This window comes from Prinia subflava, chromosome 2 (genome assembly GCF_021018805.1).
Source record: "Prinia subflava isolate CZ2003 ecotype Zambia chromosome 2, Cam_Psub_1.2, whole genome shotgun sequence".
NCBI classification, from domain to species: domain Eukaryota; kingdom Metazoa; phylum Chordata; class Aves; order Passeriformes; family Cisticolidae; genus Prinia; species Prinia subflava.
This window is the reverse complement of record NC_086248.1, coordinates 107,179,728-107,197,836: the sequence shown is the minus strand read 5'-3', so window position 1 is coordinate 107,197,836 and position 18,109 is coordinate 107,179,728. Positions and strand designations below refer to the sequence as shown.

Genomic DNA, 18,109 nt, shown 5'->3' with positions numbered 1-18,109 from the left:
TGTTTTTATGTGTGGCAGAATTTCATAGACCTTTCTCAGGGTTGTCTGGGGACATATGGGATAGCAAGGGCTGTTGTCACTGCTTAGGGAATGCACTTGGGACTCTTTGGTAGTTTTCAAGATTACAAGACATGAAAGGTCTTTCCAACTTTTGTAGTCTTTTAAAGAGCAGCTATTTGGAGGGGGTCAAAAATTGGCTCTTTTTTATTGGGAACAGAAAACGGGGCAGAGTTAAAGAGAGTTCTCTCTTATTTTGTAGGTTGACTGAAATACTCTTAGGATATGATAAAAGATACAGAATACCATTAACCTTAGGATTGAAGTAATCCTTTTTTTGTTGTTGTTTTATTCCTACTGCCTTGGATCTAACTTGCTGTAAATGCAAAAATTTGTTCTTTGAGGGCAGTAACATGAATGTGGACTTTCAGCTTTTCAGTTCATCCGTCTCAGAGTGTCCCCTGATCTCACATACAGGAGAGGGACAACTCGTGGAAACCCCAGGATGGGGCCAAACTTTTGGGAGTGAACAAACCTGTGAACTCTGTGTGAGCTATGGGGTATAAGCTGGCAGGGCTTTAACTTTTTGTGGGAAAGCTATTGCTGGAAATCTTGTCGTGAGCACAGAACACTGTGGGAGAGTCTGAATGGGCTCCCCTGGCACTGAGAATAGTACTGCCACCCTCTTGCTCCAGTGTGGGACTGGAAGATGCTTCTTACTGGAAAAAACCCTTCATCTGTGACTGGGAGACAGCACAATGAGAGTGCAGTAGCTGACAGAGTGGATTTATTTGCTGGTCCACATCACACACTTTGCATGGGCATCATCTCAGGAAATTTTCTGTGTGGGGATCTGATCTGTCCATCAAGGACAGGGTTGAAATTTGGAGCAGCCTGGGAGCCCACGGCACTGGGATGCTCAGTGAATTATTTCTGTGCATAGAAAGGAGTGCAATGCAAAGGAGCCAAGTCTGGCATAGATCTAGCAGGCAGGCTGTGCTGATCAGCATGTAATTTGATTTGTTAGGCACTACAGTAAACAGCACTAGGAGCAAAAGCAGTGATTGCTCCTGGTAGCACCCTCTCAGCATTACCTGGTGCCTGCAGCAGCTGGGTGGAGCAGTGTTACAGCTCCTCAGCTGGCAGCAGCAGAGCTGGCACTGCTCCTTTCCTGGGCAGAAACAAAGAATAAGACAGATACTGCAATTACAGAACAGTTTGTGTAACTATCTACAGGGCACAGCTCATGCATTTCTCCTGCAATCCCTGTTCCTCCCCCATTCCCTGGGACCAGCACTGCTGTGGGTTACTCAGGAGAGGTGCAGTAGTCTGATATTCCCCCAGTACTGCGTTTTCCTCTAGTAAGTGTCATGTCCCTATTTTTTCCATCATGGCGTTGGTTAGGAAGCTCTGTTATCTCTAACTCTTGTGCCACGGTGGGGCTGTGGGCTGAGAAGCCCTTGGCAGGGCAGCCTGGAGCTGAGCAGGCTCAACTCCTGGCTCTCCATGTAAGAGCAGACTTGCTTTAGGTGTGCTCTCCTGCTTACCCAGTTCATTGTTTGCTGTCTCTAAAGGAGTGCCTCCTTCAGCCCTCACATTTACAAGCACAAAATCAATGTGCTGCACCATTCCAGCACGAGAGTGAGTGAAGTTTTTCCATAGAAATGCCCCCCTGAAGCTCTGCGGTGATGAGCCCTGTTTCCCCCCAAAGCCAACCCCATAGTGGCTGTTGTTAGCACAGGCTGCCCCAGCCCCCTTGTGTCAAGTGTCACCTTGTGCCATTGGAATCAACCAGACTGTCCCTTGGCAAAGCACGTGCAAGGAGAGCACAGACATCCTGCTTGTGCTCATCCCACCAAAATAGCAACAAATTACAAGTACCTCTCATTTCCTCTCCTTCTGTGGGGGGGAGTACAGGAGGAGCTGCACGGAGAGGTGGCATTTGCTGAGAGCCCTGGCACAGTCAGGGCTACGCTGGGAGCTGTCGGCAAGAATTAAGTTAAGGGTGAGTGCTCTGGTGTGGGGATGGCACAGAGGCAGCTCTGCAGAGCTGCCCTGCAGCCTCCCACCCCCCTGTGCCTCTGATAAAGGCTGCCCTGTTGTCTGTGGGATGTTTTCTGAAGTAATCCCATTAGGAAATTAGAGGTTCTTAATAACTGTGAGAGGATTGCTGTTTTGTATGAATGAGTAAGTGCCTGAATGAATCTCATACATTTTGTGCTCTTGATACAAATTTCGTAAGTTTTCTGCTACACACATATTATCCAGCATCCTGGAAAGCTCCATCATTTCTCTTCAAAGCACTAGGGTTATTCCTAAAATGGCTTTAGATGTCTTGGAGAGCATGTATTCACATACTGGAGCTGTTTTCTGCTTCCACATCTGATTAAAGAAGCCTTTATTTTTTGTGTCATATCAATAGAGCTATGGGAAAAATTAAATCGTTTCTCCTTTTTTGAGGTATGAGGACCAAGCACATCAGTGGGGACTGAATCAGGACACTTACAAGCCCAGAGCATAAGGTTTCACAGGCTTGGCTGCCTCAAGCCCTCATCCTCAAACAGCTGAGGAAAACAGGCAGCATCATTTCCATTCTTTGGGAGAAATGAGGGAAAATGACACTTCCTTGTGGCTGCAGTGGCTGCTGTCCCTCTTTGGAGGGACTGAGGGGAGGTTGGCTTGGCTTTGCAGTGAAATGGAGGTGACTTGTTGGCTGCTGTCTCGTTGAGTGAATGTGCTGCCCATTTTAAAAAGCAGCGTGCACTGTGCCAGCTGCTGTGCTTTGAGTTATCCAGGGTTGTTTGGAGCTCTGGAGCACTTCAAGCATCCAGCAGCTGCCTTGGGATGCAAGTCCTGCGGGAAACCCTGGCATTGATCAGAGGAAAAAATGCATGTCTGGAGCTGATGGTTTAAAATGTTGCTGCAATAGTGTCATGGATTGCCATCCCTGAGGGCAGATGAAATCAATGCAGTGCCACTGATCTGCAGCCGGCTGCGATTTGTGGGGCCCTGGGGATGAGCCCTGCTTGGGAGCCACTGCCTGACCTGCCAGCTCTGTGTGAGCCTGGGAAATGGATAATCTCTGAACAGAGACCAACCATGATGGCTTTGAAGGCAAGTCTGGGAGTGCCACAAGGTACCCAGATGCACCTAAGAAAAATAAAACTGTTATGATGCTGGAAAAGGAAAAAAGCCACATACCAAAGTGATTGTAGGAGGGTTTGGGAGAGGAAGGTGAGGAGGATACCCAAGTTAACAGTGCTGGAGAGAGACTCAGAAGAGCAGGAGGTTTGGGGAAGTTCAGAGTAGGGTAGAAAGCCAGAGAGAGGTGAGTGAAAAATGAGACCTATGAAGAGAGGCCAGCAGGAGCAAGTCTGCTCTGTCTAAAAGAAATATGCACAAAAGAGACAATCGCCTACAAATACACAGGGGGGGACTTACAAAGCAGCCAGCAATCAATTTTCAAATAATGGACTTGATCTTTAAATAAACTAGTAAAAGGCAATGAGGGTGGAATAAACACCTGATTTATCACCACATCTTTTCTTAGCTGCAGCAGCCACACATTTTCTTCTCTGAGCTTCTCCTTTCCACCTCATGAATGAAAGTCAGGGCAGCACCTTTACAGCTGTGATAGAAGAGGTTTTGCACAGCTGCCAGCCTCCTCACCCTGATGCCATTTCAGACACATGCTGCTCAAGTGCTGACCAGCCCTGCTTGAAGTGGCCCAGAGAGCAAGGCGGGGGACCATTCTGAGACAGCAGAAAGGAGAGAGGGAACTTTTCCAGGACAGGACAGTATATCACTGAAAAACAGGACCTCTGTCTGCTTCCCTGGGACCAGGAATTTATCCTTGCCTTGAACAGCAGATTTCTGGAGTCCTCCAGAAAGCCAGTGCTGAACTTGCTTCAATAGAACTGTGAGGCTGCACTTTGTTTGAAGGTGGGACCCACCAAGCCCAAGGGTTAATGCAGGTTGCAAGTGTACTGGCTATTTCCCGTGCCAGTAGAATGAGCAAAGGCCTTTATCCCTCTCAGTTTGCAGCTCACTCCTCCCTCCACCTTACCAATGAAACTTCTCTTGCCCCAGCTAGAGAAGCTGATTTGTCACTGCTGTCTGATCTGTTAGCTTGTGTCTCCTTGTGTGCTCTGAAACCCTCCTGCTGCCTTCTCCACATTCCTCAGGAAGGCCAAAACAGAGGAGGAAAGAAAATCAGCTCAGTCTTATCAGGAAGTAACCATAAAAATTGACTGAAACATTCACTTTCTGTAGGGCAAGAGCTGTAACAATTAGCTTTACCAGGTAGCTGGGCCAGCACAGGTCAATCCAGTGATGGAGAAGCTGGGAAGGTCACATTGCCTCCAGCAGCCTCCAGCTCCTTGCCTGTATAGGATTGGAGGGACTCCTCTCTCTCCACACCACCTGCACAGGAGCCAGAAGAGCTGATGCTCCTTCCTGGACCTTAAAAGAGCAGGGCCGTGATGTAATGAATGCCACCCAAGTCCGCTGGCCAGGAGCCGGGGACCTCTGCCCGTCTGGGCGTAAACCCAGGTGCTTTGGTTGTTTGGCTCTCATGGCAAATCATTTCTCTCCTGGAGAGGTCAGGTCATGATATTTGTAATAGCTGATACCTGATGCTTTTTTTAAGCAGGACCCTTCACAAATGCAGATGAAGGCCCTTAGACTAGATTAGAATTAAATCTGAGCTCTCTGTTTTCATTGCTGAAATGGCACAGGAATAATTCCCCTTTGAGTGTGACACCTAGATCTGAACACAGCAGAAGCAGACTCTCCTCTGGGATGGGTTATCTTTGCTCCAGGATCTGGGGTATATGTTTAGGATGCAAAGCTGTGCCTGCCTTTGCTCCCCCTTGTGTCAGGGCACATCTCACCACTTATCGCAAGTGCTGTCCTCGGAGCAAAGCCATCCAGTGCTGCTGGCATTGCTCTGAGCCTGGAGCTTCCATGGGGTGCAACCTGCAGCATGAGCAGAGAGGGCAGTACAAAGTAGCCCCTGGGGCTTTCTTTCCTGGCAATTTCCTTGTTTTATAAGGTATTATGAACATATATAGTAAGAGACAGGGTTAATTTCTTAAAATCTTCTCCCAGAAAGGCCAGGTAGGTGCTTGCCTTGCATAGATCTCCCTGTGCGGAGTGAAGTTCATGGAGGTAGCTGGCTAATGACATCTTCTAAAATTCCCTGTGAAGTAGAGAGAATGGCTGAGGGTGATAACAGCGTGTAAACTTGTGGCTTGTTTTCTTTTCTTTCCTGTTTCCCTCTGACTTCTCCAGATCTTTCCACCATGTTCGGGAAAAAGAAGAAACGGCTGGAAATTTCCGGGCCCTCCAACTTCGAGCACCGGGTCCACACTGGCTTCGACCACCGGGAGCAGAAGTTCACGGGGCTGCCCCAGCAGTGGCACAGTTTGCTGGCGGACACGGCCAACCGGCCCAAGCCCATGGTGGATCCCTCATGCATCACTCCCATCCAGCTGGCTCCTATGAAGGTACCGTGCCAGCTCCCCTGGGGTCCCTCAACCTGCCTCTAATTGCCTGTCACCTTAACGAGGCAATGCCAGCAGCGTGTGGGTATTACGTACCAGCTGTCCTGGGAGGCAGGAGCTGCAAATCCAAACATTTAACGGCAGAGCTGCGAGGAAAAAAGGAGTTCTGTGTGTAAAACTTGTGGGAGTGTCTCAGAAGAGTGTGAGTCACGGGTCTGGCAGGGCCGAGCCTTCGCGCTCCCGGGCTGCAGAAGAAAAGCCACAAGTCCCAGTGGAGGCCCGAAACGCTGCTCCTCTGCAGCGTAAAGCTCCTTGATAATTAATTGAAGAACAGTGCTTTAGGCAAAGGCAGTTTGGAGCAAGGCAGAGAAGGAAAAGTACACCAAAGGAAGGAAATTAAATTGCTTGTTCAGCCGGGCAGGGAGCTCGGAGAGGGATCTCGTTGCCACCCGCTGCTGCCTGCAGGGGGTAGGACGTGGTGAAGAAGCTGAGCTCCTCAGTGGGTGGGAGAATGAGGGGAAACAGCCCCAGGTCGTGGCTTGGGAGGCTCAGGCTGGACACCTGGGAAGAAAAGTTGGCTTAGAGGGTAGAGCAGCACTGGACAGGGAGCCATCAGGATTCCAAGCTCGAGATTCTGGCAGACCAGTTGACTGTGATTCTGCAGGTTCTCTGCAGATTCCCTGGGATTGCACATCCCGATATCCATGTGAATCACACCTGTGTGTGGTGGTGGTAGCCTAGGCCCTGCCAGCCACACACCTCTCCCTGCCATGCAGCTGCAGAATAAATCTAGGATTTCATTTTCATGTGGATTTTTCTGCAGCAAGGGAAAATCAGATAATCCTGAGAGCATGGACCCTGTAGTTACATTTGCTAAGTGCTCTTTTCTAAATTTACATTTACTGCCTGCTCCAGAAGGGCACTCATCACTTGCTGATCAGGTGCTGCCATAGGACAATGGGGATAAAACCAAGGTCTTCTCTTTTTTTGCTGTAATAAAATATCTTGCTGATAATAGTGGCCCAGAATAATGAGGAAAAAGGTAGGTAATCTTCTTCCTGCTGGTGGAGGAGAGCAACTTTGTTCCACAGCCCTTCTTAACACCAAAAATATCTCTGGATGTTTTGACATGAATACATGAAGATGTTTTAAAATGGGGGGAAAAAAGAGTTTATTATCTTGCAGAAATATCATCTCTTTCCTACAGTTCCAGAGCTATAAATCCCTAAGCTTAAAAAGTTTTAAATTGCTTTCCTTTTCTCAGCATTATAAAGATCATGTGACTCTGAGTCTTGGCCTGCAAATGGACCAATGTGCAGAGCTGGGTTCATGTCCCTCTGAAATAATATGTGGGGAGGGATCAAGCCCCAAATGGGAAATTGCCACATTTTGAAGCAGAGAAAATCACTGTCGGTTCATTCCAAGAAATTGTAAATTCTTGCTTTTCTGTCTGCGTATCAGGGACATACATGCATATGCCAGGGATGTCCTCTTCAACTAAACCATCCTGTGCCAGGAAAAGGCTGGGGCCAGGAGCCAAAATGTGGCTCCCAATCCAAGCTCATTTTTCCAGTGTAGCCTCGGGCCGTGGTGGTCCTTGATGCCACCTGCATCTCACATCTTCCCAGAATGTGTGTCCCAGGGACAGGATGCCTGCAGCACAAAGCATCTGCAGAGACCACCCAGGAAGGAGTTTCTGGACAGGTGGAAAATGTGAATTTGGAAGGAGATCACCCAGACTGCAGTTGACTGCATGCCCGAAGGTGTAGAGGGGTGAGGAAATGGGGTTGAGACTGAAGGATTTAAGAAGTTGTGCTTTTCCCATCCTGTTTCTTTGCCTCTCTGAGAGTCAGTTGCAGCTAATTGGAATGGGCCTCCATAACAGTGCTAGAAAGTTTTAATAGCAACTAAGAGGCATTGACTATCAATGGAGAATTGGCTTTTAACTCCATTGCAAGATACCACTTTGCTATGTATTTGTTAAGAGTTAATATGCTTTGTTTTGATACAGCTTAGCTTACAGGGAGAAGCTGAGCTGCAGTCACTTTAAAATTAAGAATATTTAATGTTGCCAAACTAGTTCAGCATAAACATTTAATTTAGACAAAATTTTAATGTGTGCACTTGCACCAGTACCTTCAGTGTTTATAGGGTATTCAACACTGAGGATTTCATAAGTTCTGGAATCTACTGGAAACTGTAGATTTAAAATGCACTTGCAGTTCATGAAGATGGGAACCAAAGGTTCTGAGATCTTGGTATTGTTTAGAACTTTTTTCCAGACAACAGCTGATAGTTCAATTAATGCATTGACATGTAGCAGAAGAAGATTCACAGTTGTGCCCTGAGTCAGTGTTAAGTCAGGCTGAGGCATTTGGCCAGAGTTAGTTCATGCTGTGGTTTCAGGTCATACAGCAGCTCTGTAACTCTGCTCTTATGTGTTCCTAAATTTCTTTGCCATTTAATTCCTTCAGGATTGACTGTCTTTGAGGCAGAAGTGTTCCTCCTAATTGGTGCTGCTTCATGACTGAGGAGTAGCACAGATCAGAGAGACAGACTTTGACATTTCTTGGTTTTGAGACAGAACTGGTGTTTGCTTGCTTCAGGCTTCACCCAGAGCTGAGGCAGAGGAAGGGGAAGACTTTGAGTTCTGTGGGTTTTGCAGCTTTCTTGGTTAGTGGTGTTTGCTTGTTTCTCAGCCTGCAAAGCACATCTGATGGTGCATAGTGTATCCTTTGGGTAAAACCAATAAATGATAAATACTCTCCCTGCTCCATCTCTGTTCAAAGGCGGCAGCAGCAGCAGTGATGATGATGAGGCAGCGCCCTGGGCTCTCAAATATCCTGGGGGTGTCGTCCCCCTGCCTCTGTGCTGGCTGGGATGAAAGGCTCACAGGGCTGTGGCACGCGGGTGGCAGCGGCTTGTCGTGGAAATATCAGCCTTTGAATCCAAACCTGAGCTGACTGTACAAACTCATTCATTTCAAAAACAACGAGACAATAATGGGATTCCCCTTCTCCTGTGGCTGACCCAGATACCAGCAGAGGATTGTGTATTTCAGGTGCAAGCACAAGTATAGTATAGGAAAAAACAGGAAAAATAGAACAGCAGTGATCCTGGTAGGTTTGAGGGGCAGAGACAAAGAGGGGGTGAAAAAAGGCTGATTTTTCACTGAAAACATCCCTGCATGAAAATGTGAACAGTCTGCCTGTACATAAAACAGGCTTTATAAGGTCTGACATGCTGATGCCAGGCCTCTTGGTTCTCTTGCTTCAGTACTTTGTAATTATTCCATGTGTACCTGGAGTTCATGGTTTGCTGTTTGTTCTCAGCACACAACATGCTTGGCTTATTTTTGCCTTTATGCTACACAGAAGCTCCAGTTTGTTACCACTCTTTGATTTTTGGAAAGCTTCAGAATCGATAACTAAGCAAATGCATCTCCACTCCATTCAAAATACCAGAAAAACAGACACCAGAACCTTTATTCTGGGGATTTTTTGCCAAAAGAGCTCATCATTGGCTTTGTAAAGATGCTCTATTAACATTCTTGAATGCCTACTGCTGTCAGTGGGAGCAGGGAGGCACTGAAGACTTGTTAAAATCCCTTCCCATGTTTCCTAGCACAGGGAACAGCTGAACATCCTCTCTTCTGTCAAGTTACTGGAGGGAAAAATGCCATTTGTTCCTGCAAAAATACCATACTGGGGTTATTCTTTAGCTCTCTGTGCTGCTTCATGCGTCAAGCCTCCGTTGCTGTGGTTTTGTTGGTGCTTTGGGTAGTTTCATCCATCCACACCCTCAGCAAGATCAAGATTCCCAACTTGAGAGTGACACAGTGCTGACAAGTTTGTCCTTGAGAAAGGAGGGAGGCAGCTGTCAGTGATTGGATGGCTAAATACAAAGAGACTTCAAGACAACTGAATCTTACCTGCTGGGACCTCCACACGACCTTGTCCCTTCCTCTGCAGTAAATCCAGCCGTGCTCCCGTGGAGAAATTCCACTTTTCCTGTATTTTCTCCCCCATTTCCTTCCTTTGAAACACGGGTGTGAGGGGATGAGGGCTCTGGCTCCCGTGGTGTCTGCCAAGCTCTGGGCATTATCACAGAGGGGTGATGCAGAGGGGTCAGTGTTCAGCAAAGGCAGAGCGAGATGCTCAGCTTGACATCGATGCTGCATTGTCAGGAAAATGGCAGGAGCCTCTGCAGTGCCCTGGGGCTGGGCTGCCTTCAGGGCAGAGGAAACACCGTCCTTTCCATCCCTTCACCAGAGAGGCCCTGGATGCCCCACCCAGGTCTGAGGTGAGGTGCACACTAATTTGAGATGCACACGGACTGCCATTAACCCGTGGCAGCTCATTCACCTGGAGTCCTGCAACACGTGGGTTTTGCAGAGCAGAGAATTTCTGTAGGGGACAGACAACAGGGCTGCCAGCTTCTCTCCCAGTCTTTCATCCTCATATCTCAATGGCCTAATCTGTATGTTTTGTCTTAAAAGTTTAGCTTTGCTCACTTTTGTCTCAATCCTTGACTCCAATCTTGGTGAGTCAGCTTTAATTTTTAAAACTTTTCAAAGTTTCTACTGATGCATTTCAGCCTCCCTCCTACAAAGAGAAAAAAAATCAGAAAATGAGTTACTGGTTGTGGCCTTTTCAATAGCTCTGACATGAAAATCAAAGCTTTTGTTTACTCTGCATGAAGACAGAAGAAAACAAGCAAGTATTTCTCTTCTCCATCCTGTTTGGCCTCTTAAAATATTCCCAACAATGACATTCATGCCTTGTTTAAGATGACTATTTTTTCCTACATTTACCTGCATCCTTGCTTAGATGGAGGATACTGTGCAAGTGATGCTGAGTGGTCAAAGACCTCAAAGAGGAGATGAATGAGGGTCCTTGTTCATACCTGAACAGTCAGAAATATCCTGTTTTGTTAGAAAACCCCCCATCCCTCTCCTCCCCGTGTGGAATTGCACAGGGGAAATGCCTCACCAGGCAAAAGGTGTTTTAGAAATAAGGAGCTGTTCAGAGGATTGGGAGCAGATGGACAAAGCAGTGTTGTCCTGATCTCTCTTCCTCACCCTCCCAAATTTTTCCTTCTCCTTGACAGCTCCTGCCAGGACAGGACCTGGAAGGCTGCTGACATCTCGTGGGCCTTCCTTGTAACCACATCATGAAAAGTCACTCTTGGTTCTTGACTCCACGTTTTGCAATGGCACGTTCGGTGTGGTGCTTGCTCAGCTGGGAGGGGGTGGAGGGGCTCTCTCCAAAAAGGGCAGGAGCCAGCAGCATAGCACCTCCTGGGTGGAGGGAAAATGTTTTACCACCAAGTGTGGCTGAGCAGCAGGACAGCAGCCAGGGGGACTGTGGGATCTCAGCCTTTGGAAAGGAGAAGGCGAAGTCTGATGGACAATGCCTTTTAGCCTGACTGGATTTTGATGTTAGGCCTGTTCTGGAGGCAGGAGTCCCTTCCAGCCAGAGCTCTTCTGAGATGATCTTCATCTGCAAGTGATTATTGTCAGATTTGCAATCGTCCTGTAAGACAGCCCCACTTCCAATTCATTTTGATCCCTGAACGGGAATGCATTTGCTGCCACGTGCTCCTGGAAGAAAATACTGCCACACATCCAAGTGGAAGCTTTTCTTTCAAAGGGATCATGCTTCACCCTTGAGTGCCATTTGTTTTACTGTGTCTGTAAGTGACAGTGCTACTTCAGTTGCCTCTGTTCTCCCCTACAGATATGATCCAAATATGCCATCTAGTGTCCGTGTCTAACTTGCTGTGACAAGAGCCAAGCTGACAATTTTGTGTAATCTTGCAGGAATTTAATCACTTTACAAATAGAAATGAGCCACAGTATGAATGAGTGCAAGAAGTACAGCTCAGAAGTTTTTCAGAATTTTATCACTAGGTTAATATGTTCTGGTATGTTCTGCATTGTACAGAGGAAACTTTAGGGCTTATTTGTGATTGCCTGATTTCAGAAAATTATAGGATTTATGTAAGCCCTTTAGAAGGACAATTTTGCTACCTGTGAAATTGATTTTGACAATAGAGTCAGTGTTTAGAAGTGATCTGCACGATGCCCTCAATAACAGGCTTTAAATTGCTCAGCCCTGAATTGGTCAGGTGGTTGGACTGAGTGATTGTTGTAGCTCCCTTCCAGCTGAAACAGTCTATTCCATTCCCTTCCATTCCATCCTATTCCATCCCATTCTAAAGGGAACGCCTCTCCCCGTGATGCTTTAACTGATACATTCTCAGTTCTTCTTTATAGTTTTCAGTTTCTGGCTTCTTCTTTATGGTTTTGAGTTTCTGGCTTTCTGAAGAGCAGAGTTCCTGATCAGCAGCTCTTTCATTTTCACACAATTGTCTTCCATGCTGTTGAAACATTTCATCCAGCCTGATTTTGACATTGTTCTTCTAGAGCCTCAATTGGAAAATCAAAAGCAGCATCATTATCATTGCAGACTGACTCAAAACACAGGATATTCCTCAGTTTTCCAGTTGAACTAATGTGCCAGAAAAGGAATTATTCACATGCCTTTTTTGACCACAATATTGGTCCTTCATGACAACCCCCCAGGTTCAGACATTTGGAGTCTGTCTGTAGCTGGACTGTGGATGCCAACACCAGGGTTTACAAGCAGGACTTGGCCATCCTAGAGAAACACTGAGGCTGCCAGTAAAAAAAACCTCTCCTAGAACACAGAGTAAATACAGAAGGTGGCAAAAAGTTTTTCACATTCCATCCTATTAAATGTGTCCTTTAAATGTGTTCAAATGAAGCAGGAGCAGTGCCTGCAGGAATGTGGTTTCCAGAGGTGATTGCTGTAGCTGACAGTGGGTGCAGGACTCCACTTTACTCCACTTTGGACTATGAAGACAAGGTCAGCACTGCACTACAGCCTGTAGGGCATCATTCTGCCCCTCTGCCTTGGAGAGGTGACACGTGGTTGCCTGCTGACCACATCCCTCATTTGAAAGGTCCCTGACATCCCCAAAAGAATTTGGGAATGTCAGGGACCTTTGTGCTGCCAATGCTCTCCTCCTGCAGGCTCTTGGAGGCAGGCTCACACCTACACCTGCACAGTCCCTCTGGGCTCACTGAGTGCTTCCCTGAGGGAAATTTGGAGTTTGCTGTCTGCAGTGAGGGGATCCAAGGAAGTTCTTCAGAAATCCTTTATCATCTTAGCAAGTTTTTCCCATACAGCAGTTGGTGTTGACTTGAATTGGTCTACTTACATGACAGAGGAGTTACTTTACCTGGGCCTGCAGCGGTCATAGACAATAACACAGATCATTATAGATTACAGATTTCTGTGGGTAAAAGTTGTTTCCAAAATGATTAGTAAAAGAATGTTCTTAAATGTGTCAGCACTGAGATTTCATTATATTAGTGTTGGAGGAATCTTGCAAGGGTGAGCTTTAGTCCTGTTATTGGGAGCTTACGTGGGTGAGCAGATCTTTGCAGTACAATAAAGACTGAAGGTAAACTTGGAGTTCACAATCTGCAGCTGCTGAAGCAGACTAGCCTCCTTTAGAGCTCAAAATCCATGTTAACCTATAGGTCTACACATTACAGGGACAAACTCTCATGCCAGCATTTCAGAAATTGAATCTGGTCTCCTCTGGGAATACCAGACTGGGAATACTCTCCAGGTAGCACTTTATAACCCGAAACAAGCCAGGAATTAGATTCTGACCAAGGACACTTAAAATCAGGTTCTTTTTTTAACATGGAAATCGGTCCCTGAAGACAAATGTGTAGGACACTATTCCAGTAATTCCTCTGGCTGGCTTGTCTGTCCTGGAAAATGAGCCACACTCCCAGCTTGCTGCCTGGAGCTGGAGGGCTCCATCACTGCTCCATGTGGCTGTTGCTGTTTGTAGCTCCTCATTTGCTCAGCCCAATGTTTTACTCCAAAGCCTTCCCTGTACTGACCGTGCTCTCCCTGGGGCCAGAAGCAGAGCTTGGGCCTGGGAAGGAACAGGCACGTGGATGCTTTGGGGTCCTCCTGGATCCTGTCCCATGGCCACAGTCCCCCAGAGCAAAGCATGGAAGATAAACAGTGAGGTGCAGGCAGTAAATGCTTTCCCCAGTAAATGTTTGGAAAGGCTGGGTGTGTTTTACAAGGATCAATCACACAGTCCAGCGAGCTCCTGCCTGGCTCAGCTGGGAAAGCCAAACTGGAGTAACATATGCTGGGAGATGCCTTCTTTCCATGGACTGGCCGAGCCTCCAGTCATGCTGCTGAAGTCCCTCAGATCAAAAGCCGAGTTGGAAAATTCTCTGCTCCTTTGGTTGGTGGTTGGCCGTGGGAAACACTAGGTGGCAGCAGGGAATCTCTGGAAGTTTGTACCCATGTGTCAGAGCTGGACCCTGACAGCCGAAGTCAGGAGGGATCTGCTTGGGCATCTTGATGGCTTTTGCTCAAGGCAGATGCTTTAGCCCACATAGTTACAGGTCTGTGGAGGGGCTTTCCAATATAAAAGAATCTGCAGCCCACGCCAGCACTAGGGCAATGCTGCTCCTTCCATTTCATTCATCCATGCAGGGACAGTGTCGTTCAGTCACTGCACATCCTGCACCTTTCCGGGACAGACTTGTCCCTAGGTCTGCTGAGGAACTTGGGTTGAGCCCTGGTAGTCCAGAACAGAAACCAGACAGGTTACAGTCCCATTAAACCATGTTCCATATAATAGAAATCCTTAATGTCCCATCCGATCCCAACCATTCTGTGATTCTATAATTATAACCAAACAGCCACATTTGTTCAGTCCCAGCAGAATTTAGTTCAATAGAATCACAGGATCAGAGGGGAAAAAATGTTGCCAAAGCAGCTCACTTGGAGCTGCTCATTTATACCTGTGGAGCCGAAGCTCCGGGTATAAATATACTTTTTTCTATCTCCTGCTCTGACATGATTAGATCTGGGCTTTGGTGGCTCTCTAGGAATTCGAAAGTGCTTTGCTGAGCTTTCTTTCTTGTCTTCCCCTTCGTGCAGGATCCAATTACACCAGACAAGTGCTATGTATTACCAGGGAACAACACTGACTTACCTGCAGAGACTTTTAAATGCCTTTTCTGTTATCTGTGGGAGGAACTGTGTGGGCCAGAAAAAAAAGGGCATTTCAGATACAGATCTTTGGAGAGAGAGAAGTGAATGAAAGGGAAGTATTTAGGGTGAGCATTTCTGCTTTTTAATTGCTGAAATCCAACAGGCATTAGTAGTTAGCTATCAGGATCACAGAGTTAAAAGGATAGCATAAGATGTTGAATTTTACTGAATTTTACAGTTTTGTAGTCTGAACAGAACAGTAATTGGTATCTGTGTCCTAGTTTGCAGTTAATGATTCTCACTGAGCATAGTGCAAGTGAAGCTCCTTATTGCTAAGGCTTATGCTTCCCTGTGAAGCAGCACTATCCAGGAGTGTGGGATATATCGGTGTAGAAATCTGCTTTAAACACAGCAGTTTTAATGAACCACCCCGGGAAAATGCTCTGCAGCAGGAGGTGAGGTCTGGCTCCCCTTCCACACCCCAGGCTGGGGGGAGCAGCCCCATATCTTCCTTAGCAGCAGCATCTTTACTGCCCTTCTCCTTCTCCCCCCTTCCCGTGCTGCGTGGCGGGGCTGGAGGAGGAGGGAGCCGCTCGGTGTCAGGCAGATGAATTTATTAAGCGTGTCAGGACCAATCTGCAGCGAGGACAGAGTGCACTTGGTGGCGACGCAGCCCAGCAGATCGAGGCAAATGGAGATTAGCCCAGAAATGTTTGAGCGGTTTCTTGTACGTGAGGGATTGCTGGGCTGGGCTTCACCTCTGCTGCAGAGCATCCTCAGAAATCTCCTGCCTCGCTTTGTTCCCATCAAGAGGGTGTTTGATTTGCACTTCTCTTTTACAACAGGGAATAATTAAAACGTCAACCGAAGAAGCTCCTCGTGTCTTTCGTCTCACCTGCCTTGTAAATGTGACCTAAGCATTAGATTTCTGCACAGGAGCACTTTGTGCTTCATGTCCATGTTTGCAGATGAAAACTACTCAGGGGGAGTCAGTCCTGCTTCCTTAGGACATTCCTAAGGCTGCATTTCCCATTTGATAGTGTCCTTGAAAAGGAAAACTAATGTTTTTCCTTGGAAGAAAAAATGCTGCAATTTACAATGCAGATAAAATTATTTTATGTTTTTATTTTGCCAATACAAACTCCTGGATTCCCTGATCTCAAGGAATGAGCTTTCAGGGGAGGATGAAGAAGTCCAAAGTAGTCACAGACATCAGTCAGATTAAAAAGTGTCCCTTCCGTGTGTGTGGCCAGGAGTGCACAATTTTAGTGTGTTAGGAAGAACCTGGAAACTTTCTGACTGTTTCAGGGCTGTGGGGCTGTGGCATTTTAAGGCACATCACTGTCTGCAGGATGATTTCTGCTGCTGTACCTCGATAGTGCCTTCCTTACCAAAGTGAGCAGCGCTCTGTAGACATCACCCTGCCCTTCCTTGGGGTGTTAATCCCAAATTCCCAGGGCTGAGATGGCAGGGACTGTCCCAACCCTGAGCGGGGCTCGTGGGCAGTGAGCCCCATCGATCTGCGGTGCTGGGGGCTGAGGCACTCGGCACTCACCAACATCTTCTGCTCTCTGCCTCTCTCTGATGATTTATGGAGTGGGAAGGTAATTCACAACCCTCTGCCACGGCTTGCAGAGCACCAGGAGCTCCTCCAGCTGGCCCCACACACTCGGAAACAGAAACGTTGACTTTGTCTTCAAGCACCTGCTGTATATAAAGCTTCCTTTGCTGTGACGGATCACAGCCAAAAGTAATACAGTTCAAATTGTTTCTTCTAAATTAACAGACTGTCAAAATCCTCATTTTAATTAAAAGCAGGAGATGACCCCGGCCACAGTGGAGTGACCCAAGAACCTCTGTCCTCTTGAGCAAGTGCCCCACTGTCAGAGCTGTCAGATGAAGGCAATTACTTCCTGAGCATAAAATTTTATCACACTAGAATTGACTTAAATATTTCAGAAAGCTCAGTCAAACTGCAGCCAGAAAAATCTTTCACTGAGGAAAAAAAGCACAGGGATCATTAATTGGGTTAATGCTCCATCAACCTTGCATATGTTAACGGGCATGTTTGGGGCACAAGGGGAACCTCATCCCGGGAAATTTCATCCGAGGTACAAAGCCGGTTACGCTGCAGTGCGACTGTGTGAATTACAGGCTGTGCCTCTCCCCAGCTGCTTTAACTGGGGCTGCAGGTCGAGAGCAGACTGCATTCCCCGTGTGCAGTGCCCTGTGCCACCGTGGTTATTATGGGAAATGTACGGGTGAGTGGCACTGGGAGGGATTTCACACCAGCCACCCTCCAGCAGGGCTCCTCTCCCCGTGAACATCCCACCCCAGCCCTTTGGTGGCCCCTACAAGGAAATCTGTGATCGTGGCGTGCGGTTTGGTTGTTGGAAGGCTTCTTCTAAGTGCCTGTCAGCCCTGGGAGGACGGTGTTGTGCCCCACCTGTTCCCAGCACCAATCACATGTAGATGTAGAATACTGACTCTGTGCCCTAAAAGCAGTGGCAGAGGGTGTCTCAGTGTCAGCACCATGTGGGACACCCACAGCTCCTGTGGAGTGTAGCAGTGGGTTCTCAGAGTTGAAGTGTTTGGGGAGCTGGTGGGGAAATGTTTAATTCTTGCAATTTCTCGTGCCTTTGTTGATAAAAGAGGGGGTTTTGTTTTCCTCAAGCTACCCCCACATAAAAACCTGGAAAAACAACAGTCTAGACTGCATCCTCACTAGAGGTAAGGATGACTGGCTGATGCATATTAAGGTTGGTGATGATTGTGACGTGGCTGCAGAGAACTCTGCATCCATTTGGGATATCCCCAGGCCCCTGTGGGCTCCTCTTGCTGTCTCATGTCCCTGAGATTTCCTGGGGAGTGCTTGCACCAAGTTCAGATGGGCACCGGAGTCAGGTCATACCTGCTTTAAGATGCATTTTTGCAATGCATTTTTCTGTGAAAGTGATGATGTCAGAACTGAAAGAGGCATCAGGGTCGCCACCAGCCCTTGCTTCATCTGCTGTTGGGGCTGAGGATGAGGAGCTGCAGTGCAGAAGGCATGGTTCTCTCTCCCTGTGTGCATCAGTAGTCCAGGCACAAACCAGCTCCCAGATCTCAGAGGTGCCAGTGAGACACTGCAGCTTCAGTGCTGTTTATTAACTGCCCTCGTTTCTGTTACTTTTATTTGGACAAAACCCTGTGTAAGTACCACACAGCCCTGCCTGCGGCAGACTTTGGTCATGGACCTGTGACAAATCTGCTCCTGTCTTGCTGTTACAAAACTAGAAGTGGAGTTGTGTTTCCTGGAGGGAGGGAGTTCTGTCATCCTCCCCAGATGTGCCCAGCTTTGCTTTGTGTTTTTTAGCTGGCTCTGGAGTCAGCCCAGCTGGAAAGCTCTGGGGTGCTTCTTCCTCAGGATATCCCCCATGATTGCCATAGGATCCTGTGTGCTGCAGAAACCACACCAGCACTTCCTGGACCACAGCTACACCTCAGTAAATCTCCCTGAATTGGCTTTGCAACTTCCTTGGGGAAAAAAACCAATTCCACTAACAC

General features: G+C 47.4%; 1 protein-coding gene across 5 annotated transcripts in view; it reads left to right on the top strand.

The window, feature by feature from the left end:
- The window catches only part of PAK5 (p21 (RAC1) activated kinase 5), a 159,598-nt gene that overhangs the window by 116,071 nt on the left and 25,418 nt on the right, over positions 1 to 18,109 (top strand). For all 5 annotated transcript variants that reach the window (XM_063391484.1, XM_063391483.1, XM_063391481.1 and 2 more), the window contains one exon: positions 5,290 to 5,504. In XM_063391484.1, the coding sequence (XP_063247554.1) occupies positions 5,290 to 5,504 (215 nt within the window). The remainder of the gene's footprint in view (positions 1 to 5,289; positions 5,505 to 18,109) is intronic.